This window comes from Remersonia thermophila, chromosome 2 (assembly GCF_042764415.1).
Source record: "Remersonia thermophila strain ATCC 22073 chromosome 2, whole genome shotgun sequence".
Lineage (NCBI taxonomy): Eukaryota > Fungi > Ascomycota > Sordariomycetes > Sordariales > Chaetomiaceae > Remersonia > Remersonia thermophila.
In genome coordinates, this window is record NC_092218.1 from 1,667,636 (window position 1) to 1,691,477 (window position 23,842).

General features: G+C 62.1%; 7 protein-coding genes across 7 annotated transcripts; 4 read left to right on the plus strand and 3 right to left on the minus strand.

The window, feature by feature from the left end:
* Positions 1 to 500: 500 nt before the first annotated feature.
* Positions 501 to 2,350, minus strand: VTJ83DRAFT_1916 (uncharacterized protein; the record flags this gene model as incomplete). Its single annotated transcript, XM_071008128.1, has 3 exons — positions 501 to 596; positions 708 to 1,019; positions 1,076 to 2,350. The coding sequence occupies 3 exons, from the start codon at positions 2,348 to 2,350 to the stop codon at positions 501 to 503; spliced, it is 1,683 nt and encodes a 560-aa protein (XP_070868456.1).
* A 1,037-nt stretch (positions 2,351 to 3,387) lies between these two features.
* On the plus strand, positions 3,388 to 4,524 carry VTJ83DRAFT_1917 (uncharacterized protein; the record flags this gene model as incomplete). Its single annotated transcript, XM_071008129.1, has 2 exons — positions 3,388 to 3,620; positions 3,753 to 4,524. The coding sequence occupies 2 exons, from the start codon at positions 3,388 to 3,390 to the stop codon at positions 4,522 to 4,524; spliced, it is 1,005 nt and encodes a 334-aa protein (XP_070868457.1).
* Positions 4,525 to 5,599: 1,075 nt separating this feature from the next.
* On the minus strand, positions 5,600 to 8,659 carry VTJ83DRAFT_1918 (uncharacterized protein; the record flags this gene model as incomplete). Its single annotated transcript, XM_071008130.1, has 4 exons — positions 5,600 to 6,982; positions 7,088 to 7,681; positions 7,758 to 8,465; positions 8,564 to 8,659. The coding sequence occupies 4 exons, from the start codon at positions 8,657 to 8,659 to the stop codon at positions 5,600 to 5,602; spliced, it is 2,781 nt and encodes a 926-aa protein (XP_070868458.1).
* Positions 8,660 to 9,280: 621 nt separating this feature from the next.
* On the plus strand, positions 9,281 to 10,113 carry VTJ83DRAFT_1919 (uncharacterized protein; the record flags this gene model as incomplete). Its single annotated transcript, XM_071008131.1, has 3 exons — positions 9,281 to 9,426; positions 9,515 to 9,817; positions 9,891 to 10,113. The coding sequence occupies 3 exons, from the start codon at positions 9,281 to 9,283 to the stop codon at positions 10,111 to 10,113; spliced, it is 672 nt and encodes a 223-aa protein (XP_070868459.1).
* Positions 10,114 to 10,700: 587 nt separating this feature from the next.
* On the minus strand, positions 10,701 to 15,199 carry VTJ83DRAFT_1920 (uncharacterized protein; the record flags this gene model as incomplete). The annotated part of the gene is made up of 4 exons (XM_071008133.1): positions 10,701 to 14,581; positions 14,650 to 14,956; positions 15,031 to 15,124; positions 15,195 to 15,199. The coding sequence occupies 4 exons, from the start codon at positions 15,197 to 15,199 to the stop codon at positions 10,701 to 10,703; spliced, it is 4,287 nt and encodes a 1,428-aa protein (XP_070868460.1).
* A 1,034-nt stretch (positions 15,200 to 16,233) lies between these two features.
* VTJ83DRAFT_1921 (uncharacterized protein) lies at positions 16,234 to 17,823 on the plus strand (the record flags this gene model as incomplete). The annotated part of the gene is made up of 5 exons (XM_071008134.1): positions 16,234 to 16,267; positions 16,343 to 16,396; positions 16,468 to 16,519; positions 16,583 to 17,101; positions 17,163 to 17,823. 5 exons carry the CDS (start codon positions 16,234 to 16,236, stop codon positions 17,821 to 17,823), a joined length of 1,320 nt encoding a protein of 439 aa, XP_070868461.1.
* Positions 17,824 to 18,861: 1,038 nt separating this feature from the next.
* On the plus strand, positions 18,862 to 22,077 carry VTJ83DRAFT_1922 (uncharacterized protein; the record flags this gene model as incomplete). Its single annotated transcript, XM_071008135.1, has 1 exon — positions 18,862 to 22,077. One exon carries the CDS (start codon positions 18,862 to 18,864, stop codon positions 22,075 to 22,077), a length of 3,216 nt encoding a protein of 1,071 aa, XP_070868462.1.
* Between the last annotated feature and the right edge of the window lie 1,765 nt (positions 22,078 to 23,842).

Consider the following 23,842-nt stretch of genomic DNA (forward strand, 5'->3'; position numbering starts at 1 on the left):
GGCGCATGGCGGATGGATGGGACCGGGACCATGAGATGCACACAATGGGGGAGGGGGGAAAACTTGACGCTGCGAAATGAGCCGGGTGGTTTGGATGATTATGAGATATGGGTGGTGTCTGTGCGGATGCATTTTCTTTTTTTTTTTTCTCCTGCCCCTTGTTCCGTCTACGACATGAGATATCCTAACAACACGCCTCCTGACCGGGCGAACTCCCGGGTTTCCACCTTGTCCAAGGATAGAAAACAAAAGAGCCAAAAGAAACGATGATGAAAGCCATGTTGGACCCGCTGCACGCAGCTCGTAGATGGGGAGCGGTTATCACGCTCCTCCAAGCTCGGCAGCCGGGGGACGACAAGACACACGGGAGGAAAACACAAATCCTAGGCGATACTACACTCTACGCTCTGCCGCTACAAGCCTCCCCAGAACGGAGGAGAATGGGTATCCGTCCGTCCGCCCATCCGTCCATTTTTGTTTTGCGATACGCAGCCGCGGCCTCAGACGTAGCAGGCAATCGTGTTATCCTTCCTCATCCTTCCCAGGACGCCGAGGGCCGCCTCGCCGCCAGCGACGCAGGGCCCGCGTACGATGATCTGCATCAAACGTCGTGCCGGGTTAGCCATCCATTCCTGATGTCTCCATGTCTACGGGGGGGGGAGTCCTCATTCGTAAAAGGCAAAAAGAAAAAAAAAAAAGGGGCTTACCTCGCCTCTGCTCCCCGTCTCGTCCGACCTGACCCCGTCCTTGTCCCGGAACAAGACCTCGGTGCTCGTCAGGGGCGGGCCAAAGTGGGACCCGCTGCCGGCGTCGTCCTCGAGCCGGTCGGCGTCCTCGCCGACCAGGCGGTAGTCGTACAGCCCCGTCTGGGCGACGGCGCCCGCCACGCGGGCGGCCGCGAGGGCGTAGACGATCCTCGCGCCCGTGAGGACGCGCAGGTCGGCCAGGGCGGCGGTGGACAGCCGCGGGCGGCCGCCGGGCCGGCGGCGGGCTCGGCGGCGAAGATGAGGCGCAGCTGGCTGCCCGGGAGGACGGCGGAGGCCGGAGACGACAAGGGCATGGCGCCGGAGCGGACGAGGTGGCGGACGCGGCGGGCGTGGGCGAGGCGGGCGAAGGGGGAGGACCGGCGGCGGGCGGCGGCGGCGTCCTGCTGGGTCTTGAGCAGGGCGGCCGGGGTGGCGACGAGGACGGTGGGGCGGAGGTCCGGGGCGGCGCGGACGGCGGCGGCGAGGTCGTCGGCGCGTGGCGCGGCGGCGCTGAGGGCGACGCTGGCGTTGGAGAAGAGGGCGGCCAGCGTGAGAACCAGGGCGTGCGTGCTCGCGAGCGAGTCGGCGGGGAGGAAGAGGTCGCGGGGGCCGAGGCGCTGCGAGGTCGGGATGGCGGCGAGCTGGGCGGCGACGCCCGAGATGAGGTTGGCCGCCGTGAAGCGCACCAGCTCCTCTTCCTCGTCGGGCTTGCCGCCGTCCCAAAAGACGACGACGTCGCTCGGGGGCTTTTGGTCCCGCAGGGGCGGCAGCTCGCGGCCGGCGGCGGCGGGGCTGCCGTTGACCACGTCCTGCCAGGTGGAGACGGCGACGGGGGAGGTGGCGGCGCCCTCGGGCACGGCGTTCCAGTCGAGGTGCCGGCTGCCGTCGTCGAGGACCCAGACCAGGCGGCGGAGGCCCGGGTAGTGCTTGGCGACAAAGTCCAGGGGGAACGCGCCCGAGGCGGTGACGACGGTGTCGGAGGAGGAGCGGCGGAGCATGGAGATGAGGGCGTCGTCGGGCTTGCCGAAGGGCACGAGGACGGCCTCGAGGTCGTAAAAGGCGCAGGCGAACAGGGCGACGAGCAGCTCGATCGAGTTGGGCAGGTAGATGGCGACGCGGCGGGCGCCGTGGTCGGCGAGGTGGCGGCCGACGAGGTTGATGTGGCGGGTGAGGGCGTCGAGCGAGTGGTCCACGACCTTGTCGGTGCCGAGGACGGTCAGGAGGCGGCCGGTGGCGCCCTTGTCCGGGCCCTCGTCGGAGACGCCGGCGACGGCCTGGCGCCAGATGTCGCGCAGGTCGCCGTCGCGGCCGCGGGCCCACTTGGAGGCGCCGGGCTCCTTGACGTTGAGGCCGGCGTTGAGGGGCATGCCGTGCGGGGCGGCGACGCAGCGGTAGACGGGGGACTCGCCGGGGTAGCGGACCGGAGAGCCCTGGGCCTGGCGGGCGAGCAGGAAGGGGTGGATGTCAGGGTCCCGGCGGGCGACCAGCTGGTACGTCAGGAGGCCGACGAGGGCGGTCGTGAGGATGCTCGTCCAGAGGTTCCATTGGGCAAACAGGCCCGTGACGCCCTCGTCGAGGGCGACGAGCAGCGAGGCGAGGCCCATCAGGACTTTCGGGCTGGGTGGCTCGCGAGAGGGGTCTGCTGCGCCCGAGGTTGGCTGTGGCTGTTGGACGTGTGAATGCGGTGCTTCCAAGAGGGTACGAGATGGTATGATGGGCTGAGCGGGCTCTTGTAGGTGGTGGCGGATGGCGGATGGGAGCTCTCGAGATGTCGGATTTCAGGGACGCTGGGAGATCTTACCTTTTGTGGTGACTCTGGAGCCTCTTTGGGGTGTATGCTGACCTCTCAGCGGTCTGCCTTGCGCTGGATAGGATAGGTATCTATGAAGAGTCCAACGGAGCTCCCCCAAGATCCCGTCGTTTGTAGAAGTCAGGTACGCTAGTTCCCCAAGTTGGCCAGAGCTCCAGCTTTGGATCCATGGCCGACCCGACCTGCAAAAGTGGGGACCCGGGACGGGACATTGCAGTCTTCCGTGGGGCCTCCCTCTGCCGCGGGTTAATTACTGTATTATGCTGTAATAATTACTGCGTACATATAGTAGTCGTTACACAGTACACAGTATGTGCACAGCTGCACAGCGACACAGCGCTTCGGCTAGGCTGGACCCACAGGTGTCCACAGCTGCCAAGGTGGGTCTCGGGTCCCGGCAGCCGCCATGGATGCATGCAAGCCCGTCGTCGCCAGGGAAAAGAGGGAATCCACTGTTGGCTTGGGGAAACGCGCGCCAGGAAACGCGCATCGCCCATCCCTCCTCCATCCTCCATCCTCCATCCTCCATCCTCCATCCTCCCATCCATCGACAAAAGCGACGGCCTCGCCAACCCCCTCGACACGCGCCGCCGGGGTCAGCGACACTCGCTGCATCCGACCAGGCCATCCGCCCGAGCATTCCCCGTTAGACTTGTCATTCACCGCAGTCCAGGGACTCGCAGGTCGATTTGCATCATTGGACGTCTCTCGACCGCCGACGTCAAGGAAAACTCGACGCATCGCCGCCCTCCCTCGTTCTACGCCCTCCCCGCCCGGCCATTTCCATACCGGACCCGAAAAAGGATAAAAACAAGCAACAAGTCCGACGCCATGTCGTCCTCTCTGACCCAGATCAAGTCGACCCCCGTCAAGCAGACCGCCCCGGCCGCTGCCGCCGACAGCCCCGGCAACTGGAAGCATCCCCGGCTGGCCGAGATCACGCGCCGCCAGAGCAAAAACACCTTTTCGGAAAAGAACGCCCGCCAGATCGTCTACAATGTCGCCGCCATCGCCATCGTCGGCATCGTGCGCCAGGTAGTCTTGCCTGCGCTGCCCTCCTGGGTGTGAGTCTCGGACCCCAACAAACAAACCTCCCGCCGGCCGCTAGCCACCGTGGTCCGGCGGCCAAAGTCGTCGAGCCCGAGCCGAGCAGCCATGGTCTAACTTGACGTTGCCTTCTCTTCGCCCTGCCGCAGCATCGCCCCCGTCCTGCGCCAATACAGCGCCTGGATCTCCACCACCCTCCTCATCGTCCCCCTCATCAACATTGCCATCGCCCTCCTCCCGCTCGTCCGCCCGCGCGACGACCTGTCCGACATCCCCCTCACCCCGGCGCAGCGCAAGCTCCTCGGCCTGCCGCCCAGCTCGGGCCGCACCGCCCCGGCCCCCCAGTCGCCCGCCGCCTACAGCACCCCGCCGCGCTACTCCCGCGCCCCGTCCCTCGCCGGCTCCCCCGCCGCCGCCAGCATCAAGAGCTACGCCAGCTCCCCGCTCTCCACCCTCGGCAGCCCTCTTGCCGGACCCAACGCCTCCGCCGGCCATCGCTACTCCTCCCCGCGCTTCGCCGCCGCCACCTCCCCTTCCAAGCTCGCCGCCGCCACCTTCTCGCCGCCGCAGTACTCGCCCTCACCCGCGGCCGTCAGCCCCCTCCGGCACAAGGTTGCGAGCGCCGCCGCCGCCGCCGCCGCTGCTGCTGCCTCCTCTTCCTCCATCTTTGGCGCCTCGACCACCACCACCACCTCCTCCTCCTCGGCCGCCTTCGCCGCGTCCACGTCGTCGTTTGCCTCCTCCACCGCCTCCACCACCAGCCCCCTCGGCGCGAGCACCATGTCGAGCGTCTTTGGCGACGGGCCCGCCACCCCGACGCCCGCGGGCAAGCGGTCGAGCGTGGGGCTGAACAGCAAGTGGCTGTACGAAAAGGGGAGGAGGAGCTCGGGGAGCGGATGGCTGCACGGGAGCTTGTCGTGATGGGGAAGTTCGGAGCGGAAACCGGCAGGACGAAGAAAAAAAAAAGGAAAAAGGATTCCCGCTGAAATGGTGCCCTCTTGCTTGCTTATGGTAGTTGTATATATCTACTACATCTATATATCGGCGAGCCGTGTCTGCGAGTTTTTGGGGGGTAGCCGTTGTTGTTGCTTTTCTCAACCGCGAAACAGATGGCCGATCGACCGACCGGGTGGCTGGCTGGTGAGAGGGGCGGGTGTGATGCGGTGCTGCTGCTGGAGAGGCGGCCGGCTGAAGGGGAGGGATGGAGGGATGGAGGGATGGCTCGCCGCGCTGTGCCTGCGGCGGCGGTTGATGATACGCGCGCCCTCGGCCGACAGCCCTCCGGTACCCTTAGTGGGCCGTCCGTCCCATGAGCCGTGAGGGCTTGTTTTTTTTCTCTTTCCCCGAGCCATCACCGGTCGAGGACAACACCTGACCTAATGAGAGAGGGACAGAGAGAGAGAGAGAGAGAGAGAGAGAGAGAGAGAGAGAGAGAGAGAGAGAGAGAGAGAGAGAGAGAGAGAGAGAGAGAGAGAGAGAGAACGGCATGGCGCGCACACGCATCCAACACCCTGCGATCGATCCATCGATCCATCGATCGAAGCGTGCTATGGCCCGCCCATGCCAACCAATCCAACCAAATTACCACCACCCACGAAACGTCGTGCCTCACAGGGCCCCTCGGCCTTGCTTGCCTACGGGGTAATAGTGTGTGTCACAAACGATGTTGTGCTGCTGTCCTCTTTCTTTGCTGTGCGATCCACGCTCTGTACGGAGCGGAGCGAAGCGGAGCTGTGCTATGCTTGACTCCTGGCCGCTCGTCCATCGTCCTCTTCCACGCCCAACCCTCACCCGCCCACCCAACGCCCCAAGAAGAAAAACGATAATGATGATGCTTACCCGGACCATAACGTGCCGCGCCTTACATAGCATGATTACCCCGGCCCTTACCAAAGCAAAATCAAGCAAACTCCTACCGTCACAAAGAAATCAAGCCCCTTCCCCCCTCGCACCCTACAAACCCACATGGTAGTTCTCCTTTCTCACCGTCCACCGCCTAGGCCGCCGGAGGAGGTCCGTTCCCGGGCCCCGGCCCCGGCCCCGGCGCCTGCCCTTGCCCGGACTGCCCAAGCTGCCCGAGCCCTAGCCCAACCCCTCCGGCACCGCCACCTCCCACCCCGCGGAGGTTGATCGCCCCGATCCTCGACACGATGTTGCTCCCCACGGCATCCACCGCACCCCGGGGGCTCGTCAGCGACGGGCCCTGCGGCGCCGCCTCCTGCACGCGGAACAGCTTGATGCTCGTCTGGTTCCACACGCCCACCGTCCCGCGAGCCACCTGCGCCTCGGCGGCGAAGATGAACCCCCACAGCAGCGACTCGTACCACCCGAGGGCGAGCGAGGACCACTCAAACGAGTGGACGCGGATGGGCGACGCGTCGACGCCGACGAGGTGGATGTCGCGGATCTTGGCTAGCGTGGCGGGCGGCGCGGCCGCGGGCGCCAAGGCGAGGGAGGCGCCGGCGGTGGGGCCGCTGCTGTTGCTGCTGCTGTCGGATGGGCGGGTTTCCTGCCGCGGTAGGAGAGCCGACAGTTGCTGCAAGAGCGTCAGGATGGTGTGGAGCGGGAGCTCGGGCAGCCAGGTGTCCATCCACTGGGCCGTCGGCTGGAACTGGCCAGGCGCCAGCGATGGCGGCGGGTGCGGCTGGCTGGCAGCGTTGGGGCCGCCCAAGCTGGCGGTGCTGTTCTGCCTCGAAAAGGCACCGACGCCGGCGCGCATCTTGCCGCGGGCCTTCTCCGACATGCCCTGCAGCTGCCGCGGCACGTCGTCGTCGGCCGTGGCCGACACGACCGACGACGCCAGGGACGGGTTGCTGGGGCTCGACGTTGCAGGGGTCGGCCGCGCCTCGTCGTCGCTGTCGTCGTCGTCGTCGTCGTCGTCTCCGATGGCAAAGGTGCCATCTTCCTCCGGCACGTCGCCCAGCGCTGGCGATCGTGAGGCGTGGGCGGGGCTCGCGAGGCTCTCCATGGAGCTCCGCGTGGAGGCGGGCTCCAACGGATCGCGCGGCGCGCCCCCGTCCTTTCTCCGCCGGTGGTGCCTCTCGATCTCCTCCTGGCCGCTCTCGAGGGTCAGGGCCCGCAGGCCCTCAAACTTCTTTTTGTTGCGCAGCATGGCGTAGACGAACTGGGGGTTTTCCCTGTACTTGTGCTCGACGATGGCGTTGATGGCCTCCAACAACGACTTCAAAAGGCTGTGGTTGGTCTCGTTGGCCAAGAGGAAAGACGGGGACGACATGGAATTGAACAGCTGGATCATCTTGGAGCATGTGACGGCGCTGAGGCCTTCGAGGTAGGCGGCGATGTTGTTGATGACGGCCAGGAGGGCGGGATAGATGGCGGTGAGCTTGCCCTGGCTCGTCGTGATGAGGGTGTAGATGGACTGCAACGGTTAGCGCCGCGGAACGCATGGCGAGGGTTCTCGTCTCTCTCTCTCTCTCTCTCTCTCTCTCGCGCGCGCGCGCGCGCGCCCCGCCACGAGGCTTACCTGGATCAAAAAGTCTCCGTAGGTGCCACGGAAGCCCGCGATGCGGATGGCGGGAGGCAGCGTGTCCTGGGCGTCGAACGGCTTGTTCAGATTGACGCCAAAGTTCTTCTCGACGCTGAGGGTCTGCAGCAGGAAGGCGCACATCCTGACCACGCCCTGCTTGGAGGCGTCCGTCTTGTTCTCGAGGGCGTAGAAGAGGATCAGGATGACAAAGTCGTGGGCGCGCTCCGTGTCGATGATGAAGGACCGGAACCGCTTGTTGCACTGGGTGGCCTCCCAGAAGAGCATGAGCATCTCGGAGGCGAAGCGCACCGACGGCTGGGCGCCGGGGAGGTAGGACGAGGTGGCCTGCAACGGCTGGTTCAAGATGCGCGTCATGCCGTCGACCACAAACTGGAAGTCCTGCGGGCGGTGGAGGCGGCCCAGGAAGTGGCGGTAGTAGTTCTTGGGCGTCGCGCCGTCCTGCTCGGGGACGGGGTACACCAGGGCGGCGAGGAGAAACTGCAGCGTGTAGGTGACGAGCACCTCCTTGGGGTCCTTGAGGGCGAGGGCGTTGTAGGGCACCCGCCAGTTGGTGGGATTGTATTTGAGCGTCTAGGGTGGGGGAGCCGGGGGGGAAAGGCAAGCGTCAGCGACAAAAGCGACCTGATAGACCCATGCGACGACGTACCGTGTTGAGGAGCGAACACAAGACCGAGAGGACCACCTGCTTGTCCGGATTGGTGCAGATGTACGTGAGGGCCTTGGTCCCGTGCTGCGGCAGCACGCTGGGAGGCAGGTACATGCTCTGGCTGGCCAGGGTCAAAAGCAGGCGCAAGATCTCGCAGCGGTGGCTCTCGTGCTCCCGGGTGGTGGGGATGGACGTGTTGCAGCCGACGCCGCTCTGCCAGATGGCGTACGTGACCTTGGGCTTGCCATGAGGGGCCTTGGGGACCGTCAGGTCCGAGAAGAAGAGCAGGTCCAGCAGGGTGTCGATGAGCTCCTCGGCGAGCGGCTTGGCCTCCTCGTAGTCCTCGCGGGGGTCGTTGGCCTGGGGATCCTGCGCGCCGTCAAACAGCACCTCGCTGGCGATGATGGCCCTTCTCGTGGGGCGGCGGCGCGGCGACCAGAACAGGCCCTCCTCCCATGGCTGCAGCGATTCCTTCTCGTAGAGAAAGGGCAGGAGGCGCGTCAGAACGCGGATGCAGTTGAGAACCTCGCGGGCGGGGGCGAGGTCGGGATCGGGGAACGAAGGGTGGTGGCGGAGGAGGAACAAGCGGTCCGTGACGGTTCGTATTAGGGTTTCGAGGTTCTCAAGGGCGTGGTCGCGGGTGCGGCGAACGTCGGCCGGAGTGAAGAGGCTGAAGATGTCCTCGGCGGATTCGGGGAGCTCGTAGAACTGCAGCGACGAGGAAGCTCATTAGTAACACGGACGGGCCCGACAGGCGCCGGGGAGATATATATATATATAGGTGTATGCATGCAAGGCAGACGGACCGACGCCCACGAGGGATCGTCCGAGGGAATGTGCCTCTCCTCAGACAGCCGGAAGATGCCCCTTTTGAAGACGAGCTTGGAGTCGCTGGCACCCATGTTGACGGGCTAAGAAAAGGGCATGGTGCGGGTGCGACGACGGGGAGGTGGTCTTTGGGCGCAAGGGCTGAGAAGCTTCCTCAAGAATCACTATGTAGGCTTGGTGGGTTGGTGAGCGAAGGAGGCTTGAGAGGGAAACTTGGGAGAGAGAAAAAGAAAGTCGGGTTAGGAACCAAGAGTTCGAGTCCGTTCAGGAAATGGGCGGGCGGGGCGTTCCTGAAACTGACATCACCAGAACCAGGAAACGGTCGCTGAAACAGGCGTAACAACCGTACATACACAGTACTATACGTACGGCTCCCCAGTACAGCATGGACCCTAACCCTTGCAGATGGACCCCGTTCCCTTGGCTGGGCCTCGAATCCAACCAACTGACGATCTGTCCTTATCGTTATCGCTGACCAACAACAACACAACGACACCACCGTTGCATCTTCAACCCTGTCGCCGACACCACACAAGACCCTGCCCATGACAAGCTCCAGGCTCTGCCACAGGTAACCCCCCCGGCCTCAATTCTTGGACCTGGGAGAGAGTGTGTGTGCCTGTGCGTGTGAGCTTGCGAGAAAAGCGAATCCAAGAACCGGCGCGCCTCGACGCCCTCCCCAACCACCGCCCACCATGCACTCGTCGCTCGTGCGTCTCCAGAACGCCTTCGGCTTCTTCACCACCGTCGCCTTTGTCGTCGCCGCTCTCATCGCCGCCACCGACCTTATCGCCCCGCGCACCCCGAGCGTCGGCGTCCTCAAGCCCACCAATGTCCAAGTGTTGGTCATGCCCTTCCTTCTCCGCCCCCTCCGCCCTTGGATTCCCGCTTCCACGCGGCGCTAGCGAACCCGCTAACGAATCCTCCAGAGTCCGCGGCCGCCCGCACTACTACTCCTCCAAGAAGGAGGAGTACGCCATCATCCGCTTCTCCCTCGACGCCGACCTCTCCTCGCTCTTCACCTGGAACACCAAGCAGCTCTTCGTTTACGTGACGGCCGAGTGGCCGGCCGCCAAGGCCGGCTCCGGCTCCGGCGCCAACGCCACCAACCAGGCCGTCATCTGGGACAGCATCATCACGTCCCCCTCCGCCGACCACCTGGCGAACCTGGGCCCCATCGCCAAGAAGAAGCTGATCCGGAGCGCCCAGGGGAAGAGCATCGATCCCAGCCGGTCCGTCTTCCCCCTTTCTCTCTCTCTCTCTCTCTGTCCAGAGCAAACCCAGCTGGCTGACACGTTAAAACAGGGGCATCCTCTCCCTCAAGAACCAGCGGCCCAAGTACCAAATCACCCACCCCTCGGGCAAGATCGCCCAGCAGGATGACGTCGTGCTGCGCCTGCACTACAACGTGCAGCCGTGGGTGGGTCTCCTGACGTGGAACCGGGATTCGGACGTTGGGCGGTGGAAGACGCTGCGCGACAACGTGAGCAAGAAGTTCTCCTTTCCGGAGGTGAAGAAGAAGGAATAAGGTGCGGGCAAATAAAAAAAAAAGCGAGCGAGGAAACTCCCGGCTGCGGCTACGGGATGGGCTCGCGAATTGAGTCTGTTTGCTGGAAGAGCGGGCGTGTTGCCAAAAAAGAAAAAAAGAATTCATCCTGAGAGTCAATCGTCCCACCCATGAGCTCCTCGTCTGGGACATGTGTCCTTGATTGTTGGGCAGAATATACAAGGCTTCTTGCTGAGGGGGTATATAAGGTAAGGTTCCTAGGTACATAGTCGTCCCAACACCGATTTCCCAAATCTGGCGGACCTTCACTTCTCCGTACTACGTACCACAATCCCTAGTTCCTAGTCCAGACAAACTTCCACAGAGAGATCCGTCATCCCCTCATCGAAGCATCCATGTCATCATCTGCAACCCAAACATCATCCATTAATGCATCGCCCCCATCCCATCCCAGTCGACACCGTCATGTACCTGCACCCGCACCCCATTCCATCATGCCAACCTCCCATCGTTCCAGATATGTACCTATGTATGTACCTCCCCCCCCCCCTCCCCGGCCTTGACGCAGTCCGACAGACTCACTGCCCCGGATGCCACGACAAAGCCTCCTAGCTCCTCGCCGCCGCCGGCTGTTGCTGTCCACCGCCACGACCTCCCCGTCCCCGGAACCCAGCCCCGTCACCCCGCCCCCGGCCTCCACTGCCACGGCCGCGGCCGCCGCGGCCGCCGCGCGACGGAGCATCCAGGATCGGCGGCGGCGGCACGGCCGAGTACGCAGGCGGGGCCGACGCCGGGTGGACGATGCCGCTCGCGTTCGGGGGCGCGGTCTGAGCGCCACCACCGCGGCCGCCGCGAGGCGCACCGCCGTTGGCAGCACCCCGGCCGCCCCGGGACGGTCCTCCTCTGTTGCCGCCGCCGTCGCCACGGCCACGGCCTTGGCCGTTGTAGGGGCCGTCGGGTTGCTGAGGTTGTTGCGCGTGGGGACGGTACGGCAGGTTCCCGTGGATCGGACCGCGAGGAGCTTGGCCGCCGCGGCCGCCGCGGTTGCCGCCGTTCATGGCACCGCGGTAGCTTCCCTGCAGGGGCGGCGGGGCCGGGGCATCTTTATAACGCTTGCCGTTCAGGTGGTACCCGCCGTGAGCCGTCAGGGTCGTGACCGACGGGCTGATGGGCTGCCGGGCGAGCTGGGCCTTGGAGCCGGCGACGACCTGCTGGTTGGTGAGGTTGAGGAGCGTCGTCGACGCCACGGTCTGGCCGCGGAAAGGCGGGCAGCGGTCGCCGAGGGTGGTGCCGCTCATGAAGGTGACATCGAAGACGACGTCGAGGAGCTTGGCGGTGGGCGTGCGGCTGATGCCGACCACGGTGCCGCGGAAGGCAACGGGGACCTTGCCGTGCCTCGCGACGTAGACGACGCGATCGCCGAGGGCGAACTTTTGGTTTCCGAGGCGGTGCTCGGCGTCCTCGGGGCGCATGACGGCGTTTCGCGGCACGCCGTTCATCTTCTTGGGGTGGGACGGGATCGAGGCGAGCTGCAGCCGGTCCGCCTCCGCAGCGAGCTGCATCACCACCTCCGAGTCGAGCTGCTCGGCGTCGAGAGGAACGCGCTCCATGGAGCTGATCTTGAGCGTCTTCAGCCAGGCGGCAATCTCCTTGACCCTGGCCGAACCGACGGCCGGGTCGGGCCAGAGGTCCGACTCGGAGAGCTCGGCGCTCGATGGGTGCTTCTTGACGGCGGCGAAGAAATCGGGGAACCGCTTCATGTACTCGACGATCAGGTGAATGGCGGCGGCGCTGAACTCCCAGCCCGTCTCGGACTTGCGCGAGTAGCCCAGCACCTTCTGCTTCCGCGCCTCGAACTTGAGGTTGAGGCCCAGGTTGACCCGGAGGTCGCCCACGGTCCGGATGAAGTAGGACGACGTGATCTTGCTGAGGGCCAGGGGGTGGAGGTCCAGCTGCTTGGCCACCATGTACGAGGGCATGTAGTGCATGCTTCGCTGGTGGTCGAGGATGATCCGCTTGGCGAACTCAGGCTCCCGCTTTTGCAGCACGGCGAGCCAGATGGACAGCTTGCCCGACGTGTAGCCCCCCACCTCGAGAGGCTGGCCGTAGCCGTAGTCGCCAAGGAAGAAGCCGACCGACTTCACCGGGAACTCCTCCTCGATCGGCAAGGCCGCCTTCTCGATGAACCGCTCGTCCTCGTTGACGACCTCATCCACGACGATCTGCGCGGCGTAGTCGGTCTCCATGCCCGGGATCTCGCCGTACTCCTTGACGGTGGCGCCTTCGTCCGTCTTGATGAGGCCCCTGAGCATGTGCACCGTCACCAGCGTCTCGACGGGCCCGATCAGGATGCCCAGCCGCTTGCTGTAAAAGTTTTCGATGCGATCGGCCTTCTTGGTCCACTCCTCGATCTCGCGCTGCGAGTGGGACGTCGGGATCACCTGCCCGCTGCCATCCGGCGCGAGCGTGTAGTCAAACAGCTCGTCCGACACCTTGACGATCTTGGCCTCCTGCAGGAACGGATAGCCGACGAAGCAGCGCTGGCCGAGCTTGACCTTGGCCGCCTCCACCTTGGTGCGGACGTCCGAGTCGAGCAGGGTGACCACCATGCTCTCGTTGCGGCTCTCCTGCTGGAACACGTTGACGCCGTGGAAGCCGAGGTGGGCGTGGTACGGCAGGGTCGCGAGGGTCGGGAAGCCGGCCAGGGCCTCGACGTTGAGCAGGGCGCCGTCCGTGAGGCCCGCCCGGAACTCCAGCCCCTCGATGGGAGGGAGCTCAAAGATGTTCTCGACGCAGTGGCAATGCAGGATGGGCGGGAACACGTCCACGAGCGACGAAGGGTAGACAAAGTCGACGTCCTCCGAGTAGGTGAACTTGAGGGGGACGCCAAAGTCGTTGCGCGCCTTCTCCTCCTCGCTCAGGAGCGCATCCCTGGGGGCCATGGCCTCGAGCAAGCGCTTCTCGTCGATGAATGGGATCTTGACGACGGCCTCCCATTCCATCTTCTTGCCGTTCATGTCGAGCTCGAAGTCGCGCGGGTAAAAGTCGATGATGGGGGACTTGGGGTCCGTCATGAGGTCCCAATAGACCGTCGGGACGATCTTCTTGCTGCGGTCCGGCAGCACGCCCATGAGCTGCTCGTTGGGCCGGAAGGGCTGTCCCAGCTGGAAGTTGAGGTCGGCGCCCAGCCCCTTCCTGACGTCCGATATCATGGGCGCGTAGTGGTAGCGGTAGAACCACGGCCACGAGGCGATGCCGCGGTAGTAGTAATACAACACCCACTGCAGGCCCTGGACGTAGTTTTCCGTCATCTTGCGGAGCTCCTCCTCCTTGTTCTCGGGAGTCCACGTCTCCATCTTGGAGAAGTAGTACTTTTCCTTCCACTCCTGGAACTTCGCCTGGTACTTGGCCTCCATGGAGGCCCGGGCGTCGTCCGAGGTGAGATCGAGCGCCTGGGCATTGTCGTACTTCCGGACGATGCGCAGCACGGCCGACTGGGCCTCCTCGTCCTCCTCGTCCTCCTCGTCCCTGGCGGGGGGGAAGGACAGGATCAGGTGGCGACGGCCCTCGTCGTCGGGCTTGGTGCTCCACTCGAGGTGAGCCGCCTCGGCCAGGTCCTGGACGAACTTGCGGTCCGCCGCCTTGAGGTCGGGGCCGAGGTCGAGCGTCTCGGACTTGCGGTTCGTGAGGAACTTTCGAATCTTTTGCTTCCAAAGCATCTTCTGCTCCGTGCTGACGATGAGCTTGCCCTTGGCCTTGGCTTTCGACTTCTCAACATCGTCGTTGTCGAGCATCTTCTTGGCGCGCAGCCAGGCAGAATCATTGTTCTCGTGCTCGAACCAACGGTGCTCCTCCTTGGCAAGCTCGTCGAGGAGCAGGCCCAGCCTCTCGAGGTTGACCTTGCCGTTCTCGTTGATGTAGCCGTTGCATCTTGGCAGCACCGCCTTGTATATCCTGAACATGGTAGCCAGGGCGCCTTCGTTGATGTGGAGGTGCGGCAGGTTCGGCAGGAAATCGTTGCCGACGAAGAAGGCCATGAGGATGAAGTCGTCGATGACCCTCTCCATGTCGAAGCGGAAGGGCATGGCGCCCTCGGCCTTGAGCTCCTGGAACTCGAGCTCCAGGTACTCGCGGACGATGCAGAGGTGCAAGAGGTAGAAGTTCTGGTGCTCCAGCTCCTTGGATTTGTGTTTTGACTGGCGACCGAACGTGACCTCCTCGCGAAGCAGGCAAAAGTGCGGGTCGTGGCTCAAAAGGCCGAGCATGATGAGGTCGGCATCCAGGCCGTACAAGCAGTGGCGAACGTTGGGGCTGTAGTCGGGTTGCGCGCGGGCATTGCGAATGTACTCCATGATCTTGTGCTCGCCTTCGCCGGGCACCTCGTGACCCGACAAGACGATCTCGGGTATTTGCCAGTCGCGGTCTTCCGAGACCTTTTTGTTGATGAAGTACTTGAGCTGCAGCGACAGCTTGGCCATGAACTCGGTTCCTGCGGCAGGGGGGTCAGCAGGCGTCGACAATGCAAGAAAGCCCGGAGCGGATTCGGCCAAGACGCACCCGGGGTGATGCAGTTGCTGTCGAAGGGCTCCTCCTTGGGGAGCTCCTTGCCCTCCCGAATGGCCTTTTCACGGGCCTTCTCGGCGTCGAGGGCCGTCCGGAAGCGGCGGGCGCGCTGCTGGTTCATCTTGGCGCGGGGGGCGACGCCGTCGATGGCCATGAAGAACAGCTTCTTGGGCTTGATCTTGCTGAACAAGTGCTCGATGTAATTGAAGATGGCAATGAACATCTCCTCCTCGCTAAGACGGAAGTGAACATCGTCCGTGTCCTTGTGTGTGCAGTTGTGGATGATGCCATTCATATCCAGCTACGCAGGTCGGTCAGCTCACTGCCAGGGAGGGGAAGCCCGTCCGGCTCGGGGAGGATTGGAAGCGCGCGCACGTAAAGGCAGTCGAACTCGGGAATCCGGTTCTCGGCGATGAGCTGCGAGATGGCCGGATAGCGCTCCGAGAGCCATCGGAAGAACTTGGGAACACTGCGCAGGTCGGACGGGTCAGCAGCCGGCGCGTCGGGAGGGCTGGCGGGGGCGGGGTGGCATCACAAACCCCATGGTGGCGGCACGCTGGCGCGCAACGCGGCGCTACTCCAAACCAGAGAGAAGACGACAGCCAAGCGGCACAATCCAATCGTGCTATTCAGGACGGCACGGGTCTTTCGGCTCGGCCGTTCGCGGACAGCGATAGGGAGACGGCGACGCGCAGTCGACGATGCGGGTTGGGCCGCAAAGGGCGTGGACGAGGAGGGCCGCTTTCTTGAGGCGTCGATACTCGGTCGAGATGCCGGCACTGAGTAAAAACGGCCGGTCTTTGACGAGGCTGAAAAGCAGCAGAGGGAAGAATCGACAGAGGACGAAACGTCAAAAGCGATCCTCGAATCAGGGGCGAAGAATAGAGGGGGATGAAAACAGTCCAGCCGATCTAGGTACGAGGTACAACAAGAAGCGGAAAGACGGACGAGAATCCCGGAAAAACTCCTGAAGGACGACGAAAAGGAAAAAAAAACAAAGGGAAAAGATCCCTGGTGGTACTGGGTGGTGGAAATCCTTCTTCGTTGATGAAGCTTGGACGTGGTGCCCAGCGAAGTGTGTGTGGCATGAGTGAGGCTTCAATGTGCGACCTACCGATGACTGCACTGGCCGATGCCCCACTTGTTCCGCTGCAGCAGCCCACCCAAGGAATTGTGGGCCTCACCCCGGGGGGGCTCCCCGCGCAGCCTTATGCACGTGATCTGCTCGTTCCTGGTGCTGACAAATGGTCCGTGCATTTCCCGTGCCAAGGAGAACAGCACGCGCTAGTCTAAGTTAGGCAAGGCGTCTTTTGGGGTCGCCTTGTCGCGCTCCAGGGCCATGAATCAATTTAACGTCGCGTCTCTTTGCGCTCCATCGCGTTTCCGCCAACTCGTAAGAACAAGTCTTGCAACCACCACCCAGCCTGCCATCTTTGTCGACTTCGCATCGGCCGTCTAGTCAGCATCTTCCATCAAGCTTGCGGGTCTAAGCCCCGGATCGCATCTCTGTCCAGTTTCTGCCACGTTCTCCGCTTTTTTCGAAGCTTCGGCCACTTTTCTTCTTGGATTTCTTACACAATGGCGCCGGCAGAAATTGTCGACGACGTTGACGGTACGCACTTCGAGAACAACCACCCCGTCGTTTCTTTCCATCGCCACAGCGTAGCCAGGCTCTAACGGGGCGCAGTCAACATGGACGAGCAGGACGATGCCGACATGGAGCAGAGGCTCATCAACGAGGGTATGGATTCGCTTTTTTTCTTTCTTTCTTCCCAGCTGGCTTTGAGCACGAATGACGCTGACGCTCTGCAGAGTACAAGACGTGGAAGAAGAACAGTCCCTTCCTCTATGACATGATTCTGAGGTACGCGCCATTGGATTGTCCCTGAATCCGCCGGCAACCTTCTGATCTTGAATTGCTCCGCAGCACTGCCCTGGAATGGCCGACCTTGACGACGCAATGGTTCCCTGATGTAAAGGACGTCAGCGACAAGAATTACACCGTCCACCGCCTGCTGATTGGAACCCACACCGCCGAGGGCAAGCCCAACTACCTCCAGATCGCCGAAGTCGAGCTCCCCAAGTTTGTCACGCCTAACCCCCGCGACTACGATGAGGAGCGCGGCGAGATTGGCGGCTACGGCAGCAAGGCGTCGCTCCCTGAGCCGCCCGTCATCAAGTTCAACATCACCCAGAAGATGGACCACCCGGGCGAGGTCAACAAGGCTCGCTACATGCCGCAGAATCCCGACGTCATCGCGACGCTTGCCGTCGACGGCAAGGTCTTGATCTTTGACCGCACCAAGCACAGCCTGACCCCCACCGGTACCCCGAACCCGCAGATCGAGCTGGTGGGCCACAAGGAGGAGGGTTTCGGCCTCGCCTGGAACATGCACGAGGAGGCCTGCCTCGCCACGGGCAGCGAGGACAAGACGGTGCTTCTGTGGTATGTGACGCCAAGCGGCGTGGTTCTCGGTCAAGATGCGCCAACCTGACGCTGCGAATAGGGATCTCAAGACCATCTCGGGCAAGACGCTCAAGCCGGCTCGCAAGTATACGCACCACAACCACATCGTCAACGACGTGCAGTACCACCCGATAGTGAAGCACTGGATCGGCACCGTCTCGGACGACCTGACCCTCCAGATCATTGATGTGCGCCGGGCCGACACGACCAAGGCTGCCGTGGTGGCTCGCGACGGCCATAGCGACGCCATCAATGCTCTCTCGTTCAACCCCCGGTGCGAGTATCTCATTGCGACGGCGTCGGCCGACAAGACGATTGGCATCTGGGATCTGCGCAACCTCAAGATGAAGATCCACACCCTCGAGGGCCACGTCGACGCCGTGACGTCGCTGCAGTGGCACCCGACCGAGACGAGCATCCTCGGCAGCGGGAGCTACGACAGGCGCGTCATCTTCTGGGACCTCAGCCGGGTCGGCGAGGAGCAGACGCCCGAGGACGCCGAGGACGGACCCCCGGAGCTCCTCTTCATGCACGGCGGGCACACCAACCACCTCGCCGACTTTAGCTGGAACCTTAACGACCCGTGGCTTGTTTGCAGTGCGGCCGAGGACAACTTGCTGCAGATCTGGAAGGTGGCCGACGCCATCGTCAACTCGGACAATCTGGACATGCCCATGGACGAGGTTGACACGTCCGATTAGAAGGGGGATGGGAAGAACGGAGCGAGGAATGGCGTTGGCCCGCCGGCAAGGGGCAAGACGGAACTGCTCGAGACGATGCCCACCTCCCAGGAGAAGGCAAAGGCTGCGAAGAAGGAGAAATCCTCCAAGCCGCAGGAGTGCGAGCCGGCTCAGTGGACCTACGTGACGACCAGGAGCCAGTGGAAGAAGCAGACGGGGGGATGAAGGAGAGAGGCTGCCACGCCTGCGGGAACCGCACGTCGTCGCGGCGGGGTGGAAAGCGTGTGTTGAGTACCTCGCAGAGAAAGCCATGGGACACGGGATTAAGGACTAGTAGCAGGCTGGGACATAGCACTGCGGCGTTACGGACGGTAGTCTCACTCAGCGGAATTGATGATTAATATGATGCAGGCCTGATTGTGCACATATATATATATATATATGTGTGTGTGTGTGTGTGTGACTGTAGTCGATGGTGTTTGTGAGGATTCCCAGAGCTCATGCCGCCAGACGGATATGGGATGGGATTGACAACAGCTCTGTCTAACCAAGCAACCCATCCCGTTTTACTTTTTTTTTCCCCCCGCTGGAACTTTCTCTGGGGTTCCGCAGCAAAGCTTAGTATTGTGCCCATGAGCAAAAAGCCCTGTGTGGGCGATCAAAATTGTTCAGCGTGGTTGCTATTGTCGAATCCAAACAATTAAAGTTGCCCCTGGCCGAACCACAACAATAGCAAGTGAATCATGCCAACAATGCCAACCACTGGTTCACAACGCTCAGCATTCAGCACCTGCTAGCAGACAACACCGGTAGAAAAGATTAGAAAACTTCGCAATCGTGCTCTGGACTTTTCGTTTTCTTCCTGTGCTGAAGTTCACAAAGCGTTCTCGATCCGTCCCTCGTATTCCACCCCGCACATGCTCTCTTCCCTCCATCTCGCTCCCATCCTTCTTCTCACTTGAACAAGAAACACCCCAAGGAGATCGTTTGACAAGCCCTGACTCGTTCTCTTGGGTGGAATTTGGTCTTGGTTGATCACCTCAGCCTTCCTCGATCATCATGGAGACCCCTCACGACGACATCAGCTCTCTCGCCGCCAACTTTACCGATGCCCAGCGTCGACTGCTCCTCGCTCAGGCTGCCCGGGCAAACGCTACCCGCGAGGACGTTGAGGCCAGAGGCATACGTCCCGATGTCGACCAGATCGTCCGTCATATGAATGAACGGGTTCCCTCCCATTCGTTCAAGCGTGCCCGGATTGACAATTTCACCACCCATAAGATTTACAACAATGAAGACGAGGATGAGGATGAGGATGATGATGATGATGATGATGATGATGATGATGATGATGATGATGATGACAGCAGCAACAGCAAGAAAGCCAGAGAGATTGCTGAGCGGCGCGATAAGGAGGAGGCCGAGTTCAAGGCCCTGTGGGAGTCTGCCCTCCAAGCCAATAACCTGCAGGACGCCGACATGTTCCTCCTCGCCGAGTTCCGCCAGACGGCCCGTCAGCGTCTCCATGCCCTCAGCACGTTGACTGGCAAGTGGCGTGAGCTGTGCCGACCCCGAGAGAAGTTGCCACGCTTCAACCTCCTCAGCTCGCTCTCTTCCTGCATTGAGCTCGCCGTCGAGGTGGGCAAGCACCTACGCCCCATCGACATCGTCAACCTCTACAGCGTCAGCAAGGACTTCCACGGTGCGATCAACAGACATATGCGCAGCAGCATCATGGCCTGGTCCCGCCACATGGCCCCCAAGGCCAGTCGCGTCTTCTCCAGCCCCGTCTACTACCGCTGGTTCATCCCGGACCCTGCCTTCCGCCGCGTCACGCACGACGACGTCGAGCTCGGCCAGCCGCACGAGGACCAGGCGAGGATAACCGGCCTGCCCGCCCTCAATGCCACCGAGGGCCAAGTCCGCCTGGTCCCAGGCCTGCTGTGGCTGCAGATGGTGGTCCACCGCGAGATCCGCGTCCGTGACATCCTCGCCTGCCTCGCCCGCCGCGGCCACCGCCTACCCGAGGGCGCCCACATGACTCTCACCAAGCTCTGGCTCGTCATGGACGCCGCCACGACCCAGGCCCGCATGATGCTGCTCAACAACCCGGACTTTTTCACCAACGAGGACCTCTTCCTCGCCCAGATGTTCATCGTCAAGCTCCTCCTCCTCTTCAACGACCCCGTCTTCGGTCCTGGCTCTACCACGCTGATGCGCCTCATGCTCGGCCAGCACGGCCTGTCCCCGCTCTGGGCCCTGCTTCGCGGGCTCAAGTACCGCACGGCCCGCGAGATCCGCGAGCTCAAGCTGCGCTACGACGTCGGTCCGGAGCAGCTCCGCGACCCGGCCATCGCCGCGGAGCACGGCATCCCGCTGCACGAGCTCGGCGTCGTCCACTTCGAGGGCTGGGGCGTAGGGGCGAACCACCTGTCGCGGCCCGACGAGCTGATCCCTCTCGAGGCGGCCCGCCGCGAGCTGGACCTGGATCGGTGCCTCGACGAGATGCTCATTTACGGACACGTCGACTTCAAAACCGGCAACAGCCTTGTCCCGAGCCTCGACGAGATGTACATGAGCGACGACGACCTGCCGCCCGCCGTCAAGGCCTGGACGCCGCTTCACCGCGCCCAAATCCACTCCGGGTGCGGCAACGTGCCCTTCGAGCCGGGCACGTGGCAGCCCAAGCACGCGCGCAAGGCGCGGTGGAAGACGCTGGCCGCCGAGGAGCGGGAAATGATCCTCGAGGACGACGAGGAGGAAATCGCCGAGGTCGAGGCCCTCGACGATGCTCGCGACCGCTACGAGAACGCCCGCATCTCCCTGTTCCGCATCGCCGACAAGATCAACAGGTCCAAGGATCTCAGCGCCAAGTACCGGGTCCCCGCCCCGTCTGCTGCCGACTTGCTATCCCAGCTCGCTCAGTTCGCCCGCCCTCGTCGCCTGCGGCGCGCCAGCAACTACACGGACCCAGAGAGCAGCGATGCCATGGATATCGACGACGATGACGACGACACATCCCGAGCTGCTGCGGCTGCGGCGCCGGACCCGTTTGAGAACCTCGCATTCCGTCCCGCCCAGGGCCTCCTGGCGCCACGGCTCAACCCCCAGCAACATCATCGGGCTGATGTGGATGATGACCTATCCAACATCCCCGACGAGGAGCTTGCCCTGGAGCCGATCCCGCGGCGCGAGCTCGACCGGATTATCAATGGGTTCCGCCGGCCCCACCGTCCACAGTCCGAGACGGATACCAGCGAGTCGGAGGCGCCGGCCGGCTACGATTCGGACCAAGAACTGTACCGCCTGAGTTGGCTTGTTGGGAGATCCGCGCGAGCGGCTCAGAGGCCCGTGGGGCTCCCTCAGGCGTCTCTGCCGAACGCAATCACGGACGAGGAGGCGGAGACGGAGATCGACGTGGACTACGACGGCGTCGACGAGGTCGGCCGGGAGGCGAACCCGGACAGCCTGCCGCACCCACCCTTCCACGAACCCATTCACGGTCCCAACGCCTACACCCCGCCGACCACCTTGTCCGACAACCTGGACGAGCAGCTCATCGAGCAGGCGGACCTGGAGTACTCGTCGGAGGACGCCCAAGTCGGGGCGCCGATGGAGGCAGAGCAGATGATGGACGAAGAGGAGGGCAACGCGGGCGAGAACGGCGACGAAGCCGGCGACGAGGCCGGCGATGACGCCCAGCAGGTTGCTGCCGCGGACGACGCCGAACCCTCGCCTGCGCCCGCGGCAAGGTCTCTCGCCGAGCTCGTCGGGGCGGGCGACGCGCTGGACGGCGGCCAGCTGGGCGACTTCCTCTCTCGCCCGACGGCGTATAGAATACAGCCCGACGGGGCCGTCGTGCGCGAGGACGAGAGCGATCACGACGCCGAGGCCGAGCCGAGCAGCGACCTGGAGAGCCCTGGTCCCTCCGACGAGAACAACATCAGCAACAACAACAACAACAACAACCTTCTCCTCGCCCCGCCCAACGCCACCCAGCCAAGCCCCAACCACGCCCACAACGACCTCGCCCACCTCATGACCGGCCTCCACGTCCGTACCCCCCTCGCCGCGCGCTTCCCCTCCCAGCCCGCCAGCGACGGCGGCAGCCCGTCGGGCCGCCACCTCGAGCAGGTGGTCACGGCCACTCAGATCCGCGCCGGCGGCGTCAGCCCCGCGGACGCGTCGAGCCAGCTGGCTCCGTACCGGCTGGACGAGGACCAGTGGGAGGACGAGAGGACGCGGCGGCTGAGGGATTGGTTTCGGCCTTGGTGATCTGCGTTGGAGAATCAGGGCGTGTGGAGGGGGGTTTCTACCTCCTCTACCCATTCCTTTCTTTTTTCTTTTGTGCTTTCTTCTAGGGAAAGGGTAGAGGTAGATGCTGGCCTCTTTCTCTCCTTTCTTTTTCTTCTTTTTCATTTCTCTCTTTTGGGCTCTCTCTCTTTTCCTCTTTTCAATTTTCTCCTTTTTATTCGTTTTGTTTCCTTTTTTCTCTTTTTCTTTCTTTTTTCTTTCTCTTTTTTCTCTTTTTTTCTTTTTTTCTTTTTTTTTTGCTCTTCTTTTCTTTTTTCTTTCTGTCCTCGTAATGCCTGCCATCACTTGTTCTTAATGAGAATTTGGAAGCGAATGGAGAGTCATGATCAAGGTCAAGATCAAGACGTAGCAGAGCAGGGTCATGAGATCCATGGGGGTAGATAGAGAGGGGCTTGAACCGGTAATATCTCGGCTGCTGTCCGGTCCGATCTAGCATGATGTTTCGTGATTCCTGTTGCATAATAACTAACCATTATTCACTGGCGAAGAGCAGGTTATGTACCTGAAAGCAATGAGACATGAGAAAGCTAATCCTGGGATGAGATCACTGATGATATGTTGTGCATGCCATCTCTAGGACCGTTTTGTGAATTTCAACAACCCATCACCTCTCACCCAGAACATAATAATTAATAACGCAACCAAGTATTGAAAAATGAAAATGCCCCCTCACCCCTAGAGCCACCACTTCTCCGCTACCAGAGAACACAGAGGACACAGACGATCCCGAGGGCCCGAACTGCCTTGGGCACACGCGGCTCCTATATCCCCTCCTATGTACTTGCCGCTGTGAATCGGCCCCCAGCCATGAAACTATGGAACTTTCAAGCACACCATTCGATTGAATGACTCGGGGAGCTAGGCTCTTTGAAATAATGTAATGTACTTTAGCAAGGAGCAAGAGATAAAGCAAACAACAAAAAGACAAGAAAAGCTATAAAGGAGAAAAGAAGCAACCCCCCCCCCCCTTTTCGCCGCACCGCACCGCACCGCCTGCCCAGCACCATCTTGACCCGACCGAACCCAGTCCAACCAACCCAGCCCGAACCCAGCAGCCTGTGAACCAACGAACCAGCCAACCTACCAACACCACCCTGCGAAACCCATATTTCTTTTTTGTCTTCCCTACCGACCGACCCACCCAGGATAGGGATATCTCGCTATGCTGTGCTTTTACCAGTGGTGACCTTCATGACCTGTACCTCCCCACCTCCCTACCTACCTACCCACCTGAACCTACCCAGATTCTGCCCGTCCGTAGCCGACGTCCCCGAAACAACCGACCCATTCAACACCTTACGAACGCCAGTCGGTTCTTTTTTTTTTTTTTTGTACCTTTTTTGTTCTCTCTTTTCAAATACAAATCGAAAACGAGAAGAGAAAAAGCAACGGGCAAGAAACAGGGGAAGAGGGAGAAAACAGAAAGAGAAAACACAACAGAAATAGACCTCAATCTGGAACCATACTAGATATTCAGCAAGACGAGGGGGAAGCAAAAGAAAACAGAGAAGCAGATGAGGTGGACGAAACAACAAACTGGTGAGACAAAAAACCAAGCAGAAAAAGAAAAAGGAAAAGGAGGAATGGATGCTAAAGATGACCAACTCCACCGCTTGCGATCGATGCTTGTTTGCTGAAAGGGATTGATTGAGCTGAGGGGTTGCGTTGCGAGGAGGTTGCCAGGCCGGCGAGAAACGGTAGATCATGGTCTTTTGGACTGTCTTGC